Source organism: Lithobates pipiens, unplaced genomic scaffold (assembly GCF_037356315.1).
Source record: "Lithobates pipiens isolate NorthernLeopardFrog02 unplaced genomic scaffold, aLitPip1_a1.2 Scaffold_16, whole genome shotgun sequence".
In the NCBI taxonomy this organism is placed as follows: domain Eukaryota; kingdom Metazoa; phylum Chordata; class Amphibia; order Anura; family Ranidae; genus Lithobates; species Lithobates pipiens.
Window position 1 is genome coordinate 108,338,991 of NW_027507748.1, and position 13,324 is coordinate 108,352,314.

A 13,324-nucleotide genomic window follows, 5' to 3' on the forward strand; every position below is an offset into this window, starting at 1 on the left:
GGAGATCATCCAATTTGTATCCCTGTGATCCAAAGATGAATAAAGCAGAATGGGGCCCTAGGTAAGGTAGCAATATTGTCTCCCCCCCCCCCCCCTCCCAACCCATACCTTAAAATTGGCTTTGATTAGGATTATACAGTGCCTAGAAAAAGTATTCTTAGGCCGCGTACACACGGGCGGACTGTCTGACGGACTTGGTCCGCTGAAACGTGTTTCAGCGGACAGTCCGCTCGTGTGTGGGCTTCAGCGGACTTTTTCAGCGGACAGTCTGGCGGACTAAGTCTTTCGGAATTTCCGTAATATTGTCCGTCCAACTTTGGTTTCAGCGGGCAGTCCGCTCGTGTGTAGGCAAGTTGGACGGACTAAGTATGGCGCATGCTCAGAAAGGATTTACACGGCCGAAGGTTGCATTGCAGTGTATTGGACGTCGTATTTCTAGTCCCGTCGTACGTGCTGTACACGTCATCACGCAAGTTTTCAGCGGACTGTCTGTTCATCGTGTGTGGTCAAGTCCGTTCATTCAAAAGTAGGACGGACTGTCTGTCGGATTGTCTGACGGACTTAGTTGGCCAGACAGTCCGCCCGTGTGTACGCGGCCTTACCCCTCAAAATTTTCCAAATTTTGTCACGTTACAAACAAAAACATAAATGTATTTTATTGGGCTTTTATGTGATAGACCAACACAAAGTGGCACAGAATTGTGAAGTGGAAGGAAAATGATAAATGGTTTTTAAAAGGTTTTACAAATAAATATGTGAAAAGTGTGGTGTGCATTTGTATTCAGTATCCCGAGTCAGTACTTTATAGAAACACTTTTCGCTGCAATTACAGCTGCAATGTCTCTACCAGCTTTGCACATCTAGAGAGTGACATTTTCGCCCATTCTTCTTTGCAAAATGGCTCAAACTCTGTCAGATTGTATGGAGAGCGTCTGAACAGCAGTTTAAGTCTTGCCACAGATTCATAATTGGATTTAGGTCTGGACTTTAACTAGGCCATCCTAACACATGAATATGCTTTGATCTAAACCATTCCATTGTAGCTCTGGCTGTATGTGTAGGGTCCTTATCCTGCTGGAAGGAGAACGAACCTGCGCCCCCCCCCCCCCCCCCCCCCGTTATCCAGTCTTTTGCACACTAATGCCGCATATACACGTAGCCGACTATCCGACGGACTTAGTCTGGTGGACTTCCCGCCAGACTGTCCGTCGGACTTCCCGAACGGGCTACTTGCCCACACACGGCACTTTTTCAGCGGACTAATACGGCGTACTAAGTCCGCCGTACTATCCACCCTACTTTTGAAATGAACAGACGGTATGAACTCTTTTACAGACTGTATGAACCGCCTGTAAAAGAGCTAAAAGAAGGCGCGGTGGCCCGGCAGAAGAACCGAAGAGGGGGACAAGACCCCCGAAGTCAGAAGAAGGGCGGCGGCGAGGAAGAAAGCCGGGCTCCTCCGATAGCAAAAGAGCTAGAAGAAGATAGCGGAGGAGTCCGGCGAGAAGACCCCCCTGAAGACGGAAGACCCCCGGAGCTGTGCAATAAACTATTTTTACCCTGTGTTGTGTTTTTTTTGTACTTTTTTCACAGGTGAATGGGTAGGGGTACATTGTACCCCATACTCATTCACATAGGGTGGGGGGCCGGTACCCGGGGGCCCCATTATTAAAGGGGGCTCCCGGATTCCGATAAGCCCCTCGCCCGCAGACCCCGAGAACCAACGGCCAGGGTTGTCGGGAAGAGGCCCTTGTCCTCATCAACAACATGGGGACAAGGTGCTTTGGGGTGGAAGGCACCCCCCATGTTGAGGGCACGCAGCCTGGTACGGCTCAGGAGGGGGGGGCGCTCTTTTGCCCCCCCCCTTTCCTGGCCGGCCGGGTAGCGTGCTCGGACAAGGGTCTGATGTGGACCTGGGGGGGACCCCCACGCCGTTTTTTTCTGCGTTGGGGTTCCCCTTTAAGTCCATACCAGGTGGCGGGGCCAGCGACGTCTCCTTCGCGGGCCCCGCCTACCCGGAGACCCGCTCTAAATGAGCGGACTTTTCTCCGGGCGGGAAAAGTCCATTCATTTCAAAAGTACGGTGGACTGGCACACACACGGCCAGATTATCCGCCGAAATGCGAGTCCGGCGGGAAGATTGGAGTGCAAAACTACTTTCTAAGTCCGCCGTACTTTCGGGTCAAAAAAGTATGCCGGAGGCTACACACGGGGGGATTGTCCGGCGGACTTGAGTTTGCCGGACTTTTCCACCCGATTGTTTGATCGTGTGTACGCGGCATAACAGGTTTCTTTCTAAGATTACCCTGTTTTTGGCTCCATCCATCTTCCCATCAACTTTGACCAGCTTCCCTGTCCCTGCTGAAGAAAATCATCCCCACAACACGATGCTGCCACCACCATGTTTCACAGTGAGGATGGTGTGTTCAGGGTGATGTGTATTGTTTGGTTTCCACCAGACATAGCATTTTGCTTTTAGGATAAAAATGTAAAATTTCAGGTTTGCTGTGACCCCCACATGGCTTCTCGCAACCTGCAAACAGGACTTCTTATGGCTTCCTTTCAACAATGGCTTTCTTCTTGCCACACTTCCATAAGACGGCTTTCACACCGAGCCGCGAGGGGCATCGGCAGTAAAGCAGCGCTATTTTTAGCACTGCTTTATAGTAGTTTTAGCAGTGCTATTCGGCTGCTAGTGGGGCGGTTTTAAACCCCCGCTAGCGGCCAAAAAGATGTTAAATACGCCAGTAAAACGCCACCAGAGCAGCGTTTTGCCGGCGGTATCGCAGCGCTGCCCCATTGATTTCAAGCAGCTGCTGGCAGGGCAATTTGTGATGCCCTGCCAGAGCAACGCTCCAGTGTGAAAGCCCTCGCATGGAGCAGCTTTTTTCAGGCCGCCATACAGGTACTATTTTTAGCGCTATAGCGCCTGAAAAACGCTGGCAGAGTAAAAGGGGTCTTAAGGCCAGATTTGTGGTGTGCACAGCTAATAGTTGTCTCTGCAGCTCCTCCAGAATTACCATATGCCTCTTGGCTGCTTCTCTGCTGAATGCTCTCCTTGCCCGGCCTGTCAGTTTAGGTGGACAACCATATCTTGGTGGGTTTGCTGTTGTGCCATACTCCATTCCATTTTCGGATGATGGATTAGACAGTGCTCCACGAGATGTTCAAAGCTTGGGATTTTTTTTTTTTTTAAATAACCTAAGCCTGCTTTAAACTTCTGCACAACTTTATCACTGACCTGTCTGGTGTGGTCCTTGGCTTTTGTGATGCTGTTTGTTCACTAAGGTTCTCTAACAGACCCCCGAGGGCTTCCCAGAACAGCTGTATTTATACTGAGATTAAATGGTAGACTACATTTTGCTATATAGGCGACTTCTGAAGGAAATTAGTTCCACTAGATTTTAGTTAGCGGTATCAGATTAAAGGGGCTGAATACAAATGCACGCCACACTTTTCAAATATTTGTAAAAAAAGATTGAAAACCAGTTCCCAATTATGTGCCACTTTGTGTTGGTCTGTCACATAAAATACATTTACGTTTTTGGTTGTAACGTAACAAAATGTGGAAAAATTCAAGGGGTATGAATACTTTTTCAAGGCACTGCAAAGCCATCCACTTGCACTGTCTGCTCTGGCATAGCCCCTTCCCCATCAGACAATCTGACACTAACTGCCTACAAGTACACCCTCTCTTGTGACAACAAAGTGCAATGGATCCCCCTGGTTTTCAGCAGGGCCAGAAAGATTGTAACTGAGCCCCCTGAGTATCCAGCAGGCCCTATGTGCCCGTCAAGGTTGCCATGTGAATGATCCAGATCTGCCAGAAAATGTCTCATTGATGCCCACCCCCTACGCTACATCATGATGATTGACAGCACATATATGGAAATGGTGGACTGTGACGTGACTAAACTTTAGCCCAACTAGCTATGACAAGGCAGGAATGAGATATAGCCAATTTTTATAATGCTTCCACAAGTTTGGGATCATTACGGAATAAAGACCCCACAATATGCAAGAAGCACTCCGGTCAAAATAAAAGTTTGCTAGGACCTATTAAAGAATATGTAAACCCAACATTTTATATTACAGATATGTGCCTGCTCTACCATGTACTTGCATGAAAAAGTATCCTATTCTCTTTGTATGGAATCCCTGATCTTCCTGCCAGTCCGTCTGCTTTCCTTTTAAAAACTGACCACACTAAGCACTAAGCAAGAGAGTGTGGTCCATTCTCTAGCTGTTCTGGAAACTCAGCCTGCTCTCCTCTAATGATCAGTCTTGTCCTGACACACATCCCCACATAACCATTCACTGGGAAGACCAGTGTGCTGCTGTTCCCCCCCCCCCCCCAGCTCATATGTAGCTGAGAACAGTGGGAATGTGATCAAGGTATTTATAATGTTTGCTGTATCTATACACAAATGTTTTGTTTTTCATTTCCATTTTAACCCTTTAAAGTCCACATTTTTCAATGAGTTAGCGCGACTCAAAATGTGCGCTACCAAAACGGTGGAGCAGAATGTTAATGGGTTAAACTGAGTGGATTGTTTACAAGCTGATCACTTTAAATATGTTGTCCTTATTTCTTAAAGCCCTACTGAATTTGCAGTTTAAATGGATCATCCAAATAGGTTTTGAAGGTAGAGATGCACCGAAACATATCGGCCTAAAATGATGTTATTAGCAGTCGGCCAATAAAAGAAAAGGGTGCCGATAATGGCATCTTAAATGCGCTGTGAGTTTGCAATGATTTTAGCGCAAATTTGCTCCTTATGGTGTGTTTTGCATGGGTCATGTGACTCAAACCACATCAAAAACCTTAAGACGGGTGCGTTAATGATACGTTCTTGCTGCATTTTCAATGCATTTGAACTGGGAGGTGCTTTTTTCTTTACTGACCAAAAATGCACCATGCTTGTTTTTTCACACCAGAATGGAAGCCCAAGGGACCAGTGTGCAGACATACATAGAATTTAAAAGGGATACATTTTTCTTGAGCTATTCTTGCGCTAAAAGGTGCCAATAATGACCGACAATAAATTCATATTTGTTTAAATTGATGAAAAAAAAAATACAGGCAGGCTGCACTGTATTGCACGGTGAGGGCATTCAATTAATTGCAACTGTACTGAAGACTGCTCTTTAAAGGAAGCCTGTACTGGGTGAATAGACAGGCTGTTATTGCCGATCTTTCCTTCTGGGCTAGTTGCCTGGCTGTCAAACAGGTTTAATGGATGCAACACCTTCTAAGTCACTGAATGAGAATATTTGTATAGACAAGCCACTCTAAATTTGTACAGTTACCGACTCAAAGTACTGAAGCCCAGACACAACCAGGAAACTATTATGTTTTAGAAGAAATAAGCAATGACAGGCAACATATTTTCCTCAGTTTAGGTGTCCTTGAATATCACAGGCAGACGGCGGTAGGCATTGCGAGTCTGTGGCAGCACTGGCATACTGAGGAGACAAAACCACAAACCACTCCTAATTTCCATCATACCATTCTAAGTGTTTATGAATGTCTGAACAATGGGGATTCAGAGAAGGGGTTGTTATTGTAAGTGCCTCCTAACAGAAAAGATTTTCCCATTTTCTAAACTATATCATAGAGTTAGGCTATGTTACCAGATGCAAATGTTTCCTAGAGGAGTTCTCCGGTGAAGTAGAATACCTGGCCTGAGAATAGCTGGAAGCAATGTCTCAAACACTTCCATTACACTGGTAAAAATATACACAATCTGATGTTGGTGACTATCCTGTGTGAAAAGAAGTATTTATTCAAATAAATTAAGTAATTTAACATGAACTTATATTTTTATCAAGATCAATAAAGCAACAGTACTAGAAATAATGGACGGCCTTCCAAATTCTGAGGCTCAGCCAAGTCACATATGCAGATAGTGATCCTCTAAAAATCACATGCTTCCTGAGAGGACGCCCCGCCTTTATGAGGTTTCATAAGCCCCGGGTACTGTACTGGGGATTGGGGGAGAAGGTCCGTGTCTAATCTCAACTTTAATAGCAATGCACTGCAGCAACACATCAGGATGAAGAACTATACTAAAAACTGAACTATCTGCCCCGTGCATCTTTGATAGCTTTTTTTTTTGGTTCCATTCCAATTGCAGCAAGCATTTTTTTTTTATCATCCTAAGCCTTTCCCACACATTGTGCATTCCTGATATCTTTTCAACATTTGAGCCTTGTTCTAAGTACTTAAGCATACACCCATGTGAGGCGGTGTTTTGCCTGCTTGGAATATACAGATGTTCTATGCAATACCAGTACATCGCATGACCCTCATATGGGTGTGCGCAAGGCCTTAATGCTGCTTTCAGACCGATGTGTCTTTACCATGCCAAATATGCAACAAAAATGCAATCCCCTTACATCCTATGGGACTCTTCACACCACTAAGCTGCGGGTGTGGTGCACTTTGAAAAGTCCTGCATGCTGTAGCTGTACTTTGGAGGATGTGGCTTAATCCACATAAGCAAATCTCAATGTATCCATTGCCATATAGCTGTGCCAAACTGGGTGCACATAGAGGATAGCTTCACAGTAAATAAGTGGTGATGTGACACTAGTTACTTTTATTACAATTACTATAAATCATTTATATAGTGAGGTACTGGATTGTTCTTAGGAAAATTTGGCTTAAACAAAAAAATACACAAAAACGCTCCAACCTAAAGCGTTTGTTAACCCAAAAAAAAGAGGCAGATCCTGTTCCCTTAAAGCATGTTATACAGCAGTGTGTTTGTGCTGTTTAATTTGGCCCCCTGTATACCCTAAAAAACCTGGCTGATCCTGCCTGGCTATACCGTCCCCTCTACAAACTGACCACAATAATCATGGCTGCTGAGCCCTGACACCCTTGTGCAACTCTGTCGACATCCGCAGCCTCTGCAGCTCTCCTATTGGTCTCCTCTGTCCTCCTCCCCCCTCATACCAGTGCCCCCTACCCCCACCCCCCACACTCATATCTGCTATTGAACTGTCTTATCCCCTCTGTACCATAATAACGTGTCTATGTGCCAAGTAAAAGATTCACCGATCTGTAGCTGTAAAACCTTTGCTCCAAGCGCTCAGCTGATGGTTGGCGCTCTCTCTCTCTCTCTCTCTCTCCCCTCCTCCCCACTTGATGGCAACAGGGGGGCTCAGCCCCACCCACTGCAGCTGTGAGCCAAAGAGAGGAGAGGAAACTGCTGAGCGCTCGGATGAGAGCTTATATTGGTGCAGATCGTAGATTTTTACATTACACAGGCACAGGGACACGTTATGGTACAGAGGGGATATGAATTTAGTAGAAGTGTGTTAACAACGATTTTAAAAAGACAAAGAAACACACAACAATGCATGAAAAATGCAGATGAATAAGTGTGAATAGGACTAAGTACTAATGGCACTTGTGTGCTCTAAAAGCTTCCCAGAATGTATCACTTAAGCATCCCAAAGAGCTATTCCCAAGATATTGGCAACTACCATTGCTATTAAATCTCACTGCTCAGTAATCATCTTCAAACCTTGCAAAACCTGACAATGTGGTAGAGAAACCGTCGCTTGTACAAGGACACCAGACTGAGCAGGCATTATTCTATGTGGCTAAGGGACACTTGTTTCAAGTTTCTGTGACCTCGAAGGACATAAAATGTATTTTTAGACCACCGGCTGTCCAAACCTAGTCTTCATAAGCAATGAAATATGCCAACAGATTTTCTTTTATTCAATGGGAAATATGAACAGCTTGTTACACTTTAGCTGCTTTTAGGGTGCTAACTGCATTGAACATCCTCTTTTCAGGAGCAAGTTAGCTGTAATAATAAGCATAAAGGGTAAGATTAACTTCGGGCAAAAACTAAAATTATTCAACATTCAGGATAACACTGCATGAATACTGTGGTCAGAAACTTATTTAAAGTGACTGTAAAGTTGTTGTTTTAAAAAAACAAAAAAAAAACAAACAAAACAAAACATATACTTATTTGCTCTGTGCAGTGGTTTTGCACAGAGCAGCCCAGATCCTCCTTTTCTCAGTGCCCCCCCCCCCCCCGCTGTAACGCCTGGCTCTTCCCTCCTGCCGGGTACCCCCACAGTATGCAGCTTGTGCCACCAGCCAGTAAGGAGTGCAAGTCTTCGGAGAGGCAAGGCTCTCATGGACATGGCTGGATTAAGAGGGGGCTCAGATAAGTATTAGGAGTTTGGCTGCTGCACACAATGTTTTTTACCTTCATGTACAGAATGCATGAAGGTTACAAAAACCTTATGTCTTTACAACCACTTTAATGATCCTTAACTAGCGTTTATTAGAACTTTCTCATATCCCACTGCAGAGAAAATTGGTGGTTAGTTCTTGCGGGCGTACTCCCGTCATACGGCCGGTGGCTACAGACGTTCACTGTATCACTTAGCCCTTCATTCCCGTTGCACCGCATCATTGGATGTGATTGACAGCAGTGCGAGTCAATGGCTGCGCTGCTTTCAATCCATCCACTCTAGCCAATCAATGGCCAGGCTGAGCAGCGAAGAGGATGTTGGGGGTGAGCGCAGCAGGTGAACGGGCTCAGGTAAGTAAAACGGGGGAGCTGGTATTGTCGGATATTTTTTCACCTTAATGCATAGGATACAGTAAGGTGAAAAAACGCAAACCTTTACAACCCCTTTAATAGCGTGTATTGCCCCCTTTAACCTCAATGACAGCTTTAAGTCTTTTGTGGTATTTGTGGATGAGGCTCTTCATCTTCTCAGATGGTAAAGCTGCCCATTTCTCTTGGCAAAAAGCCTCCAGATCTGGTAAATTCTTGGACTGCCTTTCATGAACGGCACATTTGAGATCTCCCCAGAGTGGATCAATGATATTGAGGTCAGGAGACTGAGATGGCCACTCCAGAACCTTTATTTTATTCTGCTGTAGTCAATGATAGGTCGACTTGGCTTTGTGTTCTGGATCATGGTCATGTTGGAATGTCCAAGTATGTCCCATGAGCAGCTTCCTGGCTGATGAATGCAAATGTTCTTCCAGTATTTTTGTATAACATACTGCATTCATCTTGCCAACAATGACCAAATTTCCTGTGCCTTTGTAGCTCACACTTACCCAAAACATCAGCGATCCACCTCCGTACCTTTCATCATAGGCCTTGTTGACTCTCCAAATGTACCATTTATGGTTGTGGGCAAAAATCTAAAATTTTGGTATCATCACTCCAAAATACTTTGTGCCAAAAGCTTTGAGGCTGTGCTGTTTAGCACATTGTAAGTGGGATACTTTGTGGCATTTGCATAGTAATTGCTTTCTTCTGGCGACTCGACCATGCAGCCCATCTTTCTTCAAGTGCCTCCTTATTGTGCATCTTGAAACAGTCACACCACATGCTTTCAAAGAGTCCTGTATTTCACCTGAAGGTATTTGTGGATTTTTCTTTGCATCCTGAACAATTTTCCTGGCAGTTGTGGCTGAAATTTTAGTTGGTCTACCTGACTGTGGTTTGGTTTCAACAGAACCTCTCATTTTCCACTTCTTGATTAGAGTTTGAACACTGATTGGCATTCTCAATTCCTTGGATATCTTTTTATATCACTTTCCTGTTTTATAAAGTTCACTACCTTTTCCTGCAGATCATTTGACAATTATTTTGCTTTCCCCAAGACTCAGAATCCAGAAACGTCAGTGCAGCACTGAATGAAAGACGCAAGGGTCTGTCTGGAGTCCAGATATTTATTGACCTTTTTAAACACACACACTAATTACAAGCAAACAGATCACAGGTGAGGATGGTTACCTTTAATAGCCATTCAAACCCCTTTGTGTCAACTTGTGTGCATGTTATCAGGCCAAAATCAACAGGGTATGTAAACTTTTGATCGGGGTCATTTGGGTATTTTCTGTTGTGATTATGATTTAAAAACAGTAAACACAGATGACTGATAATAAATGGCTTCAGCCAAACACTAACCATGAGTGAAATAAATATCTTTGTGTTATTCATATTCTCTGAAAAATGGCCAAGAAATCAAATTCTGCCAGGGTATGTAAACTTAATCTAATGAGCACAACTGTACATATTCCATACCTGTGGGATTGTTGTAGAAGATTAGAATCACTGATCTTCTAGGGTCTGTGCACAGCACAGCGAACACAGGAGGTTGCTCCCTTAGCATGGCCACTATTCACAAAACACCTTGTATTGACAAAGTGCAGAATGTGACATCACTCCCTGCTTCTCTACCTCTCCACCTCCTCTATTAACTTGCCTTGTATTCATTGAAAAAAATTCAAGGCATCTTTAAATGGCAGCTGTGCTGAGCAAGCAACCCCCTGTGTCCCCTATGCATAAGGTCAGCGGCTCAGCACAAGACACAGAAGACTGTGGCAATCACTGTAGTAGCTCCAACTACTGCAGGGATTCCCCCAATCTACATCAATCCCACGGATGTAGAATATATATGTATATGTACATTGACTCAAGGTGGACCAAAGCAACTATGCAATAGAAACCATATCTGGAGTTCAGCTTAAATATTAAAAATGATTGCCTACCCTGAAATAGATTTTATTAAGAAAAGTTGCTGACTTTAATTGTTTAACATAATGACAATAGATAAATCGTTATCACTGGGGTCTTGGGTTCAATTCCTACAAGGATGAATTTTTGTTAGGGCTTTGTATATTCTCCTCATATTTGGTTAGTTTTCCTCCTCTAAAACATATTGGTAAAATCAATGCCTTCCACCCAGGCTGATCTTGAATTCACGAGCCGTCATCTCCTGTAGAATCGGCTCTCACATCACACACGCAGTCCCGCCTCTGCCACCGGCACTGGACCAGTGCTCTGTCAATCACAGGAGCTGGTCCAATGCCGATGGCGGAGGCGGGACTGTGTATGTGACTGCCGACAGAGCCAAGTAAACAGGAGATGATGTCTCTGTGATTTCCTGCATGATTTTACTGCATGAGAGATGGTGAGGCTGCAGATGAGCATCAGGCTGCATTGATGGGAGATGGGCGCAGATCAGGCTGTAGATGGGCACAGATCAGGCTGCATGGAGGCTGTAAATGGGCACAGATCAGGCTGCATGGAGGCTGCAGATGGGCACAGATCAGGCTGCATTGAGGCTGCAGATGGGCACAGATCAGGCTGCATTGAGGCTGCAGATGGGCACAGATCAGGCTGCATTGAGGCTGCAGATGGGCACAGATCAGGCTGCATTGAGGCTGCAGATGGGCACAGATCAGGCTGCATTGAGGCTGCAGATGGGCACAGATCAGGCTGCATTGAGGCTGCAGATGGGCACAGATCAGGCTGCATTGAGGCTGCAGATGGGCACAGATCAGGCTGCATTGAGGCTGCAGATGGGCACAGATCAGGCTGCATTGAGGCTGCAGATGGGCACAGATCAGGCTGCATTGAGGCTGCAGATGGGCACAGATCAGGCTGCATTGAGGCTGCAGATGGGCACAGATCAGGCTGCATTGAGGCTGCAGATGGGCACAGATCAGGCTGCATTGAGGCCGCAGATGGGCACAGATCAGGCTGCATTGAGGCCACAGATGGGCACAGATCAGGCTGCATTGAGGCCGCAGATGGGCACAGATCAGGCTGCATTGAGGCCGCAGATGGGCACAGATCAGGCTGCATTGAGGCCGCAGATGGGCACAGACCAGGCTGCATTGAGGCTGCAGATGGGCATAGATCAGGCTGCATTGAGGCTGCAGATGGGCATAGATCAGGCTGTATTGATGGGCACTGGCCATTATTTTGATTCAAACTGGTTTATTTTGAAATTTTTCCTGAAACTTTTCTTAAATTGAAGGCGATTGTTATATGCCGATAAATATGGTAGCTAGTAAGCTGACAGAGGACGAAGGGGCTAAATACTTCTAAAATAAACCTGTCATGATGGACATATGGAGGCTGCCATAATACTGGCTCTCCTTCCCAAAATGCTAGTTGCTGTGTTCTGTCTAGCTTCAATACTGGTCACAGAACTGGAAAACCTTTGCAGGTCATAGAAAAGTGGGAATTCTTTATTTCTATATTTCTTGTGGATCAATGACGCAAAGTGGTTGATTTACTAAAACTGGAGTGCAAAATCTGGTGCAGTTCTGCAAAGAAATCAGCTTCCAGGTTTTATCTTCAATGCTTAATTGGACAAGCTGAATTTAAAAGCCGATTGGCTACCGTGCACAACTGCATCAGATTTTGCACTCTCCAGTTTTAGTAAATCAACCCCAAAGTATCCAGACAGGCAACAAGCTGTTTGAGAAGGTGGCCAACAATAGCAGCCCTATATATATATCCAATGACAAGTTTCTTTACAATTCTGCAAAATTTTGAGCGCTGTACACAAGTGAAAATGATTATAAATAGCGACTAGGAGAACCAATATATCTTTAAATAAAATACCATCATAAACATAGGGCACAGCAAGCAGGTAAAATGTGAGCATCAACATGACTTGTGAGTAGTCTCTATACTAACTCCAAGTGAAAAGGCAATACCCATTCTATTAAAGTTCAGCCGCAGCTTTAGTGTAAAAGCTGCCCAACCCAGCTTCACAATTGTAATAAACAGCCAACACCCTCTTATAGACCAACATATATAAAGCCAACTGTATCCAGCGTCCACAGATAACAGGCATCATGGACTGTGAACTGCCAATTAATAAAACTGTATCACAGGCCCAGCTCTGGTATCTGTGTGCACAGATCCAATGGGTTAAAGACAGGGAGGGGAAGGGAGAAGAGGAAAGCAAGATCCACCTTTTGTAGACAATCTTCAGATCTCTCCATTCCAGGAAGCTGCACATTTTCGGTTTTCGGGCTAAGACAGTCTGAACCAACTCCCTGGTAATCTTCTTCTTCTCCTTGTCAGACAGTGGCACGTACCACTTCTGGAGCCGCAGCTTCCCCTGACGGCTGAAGAGTAACATAAACTGCATCTGTGGAGCCAGAAAAAAATAAATAAAAAAAACAGAAAAACATCAAAATGCAGCAAGAGAAGATTTATGGAAAAAATTACAAAATCCTTAACATGATCTACAACTAGGTACAGCAAATATAAAGGAAAAAAAATCAATATGAATCAATAAAATATTCATGACTTGTCTTCCGAGTGGCATTGTTCCTCCAGTACCAGCAGCCGACGTGTTTGAATAAAATTAGGGGCTTGCGGTCCTTTTATTTCTACATCACAATAAAGAGGTTGTTCTATACCAGACGCTTATCTGCATGCATAGCTTTGGCAAAATCCCAGTTACAGCCCTGTGACACACGTGAGGAGGGGAATGATTGTGGGAGTTACTATGCAGAAAG

General features: G+C 44.7%; 1 protein-coding gene across 9 annotated transcripts in view; it reads right to left on the reverse strand.

Moving 5' to 3' along the window:
* AP1S2 (adaptor related protein complex 1 subunit sigma 2) overlaps positions 1 to 13,324 on the reverse strand; it is a 152,903-nt gene that overhangs the window by 95,180 nt on the left and 44,399 nt on the right. For 8 of the 9 annotated variants that reach the window (XR_013274387.1, XR_013274388.1, XR_013274389.1 and 5 more), the window contains one exon: positions 12,773 to 12,951. Coding sequence is in view for 6 of the 9 variants with exons in the window: in XM_077480241.1 (XP_077336367.1) it covers positions 12,773 to 12,951 (179 nt within the window). In the remaining 3 variants the exon portion in view is untranslated. Of the gene's footprint in view, positions 1 to 12,772; positions 12,952 to 13,113; positions 13,297 to 13,324 lie in introns of those variants that run through there. The other variant, XM_077480240.1, reaches the window with a different exon arrangement.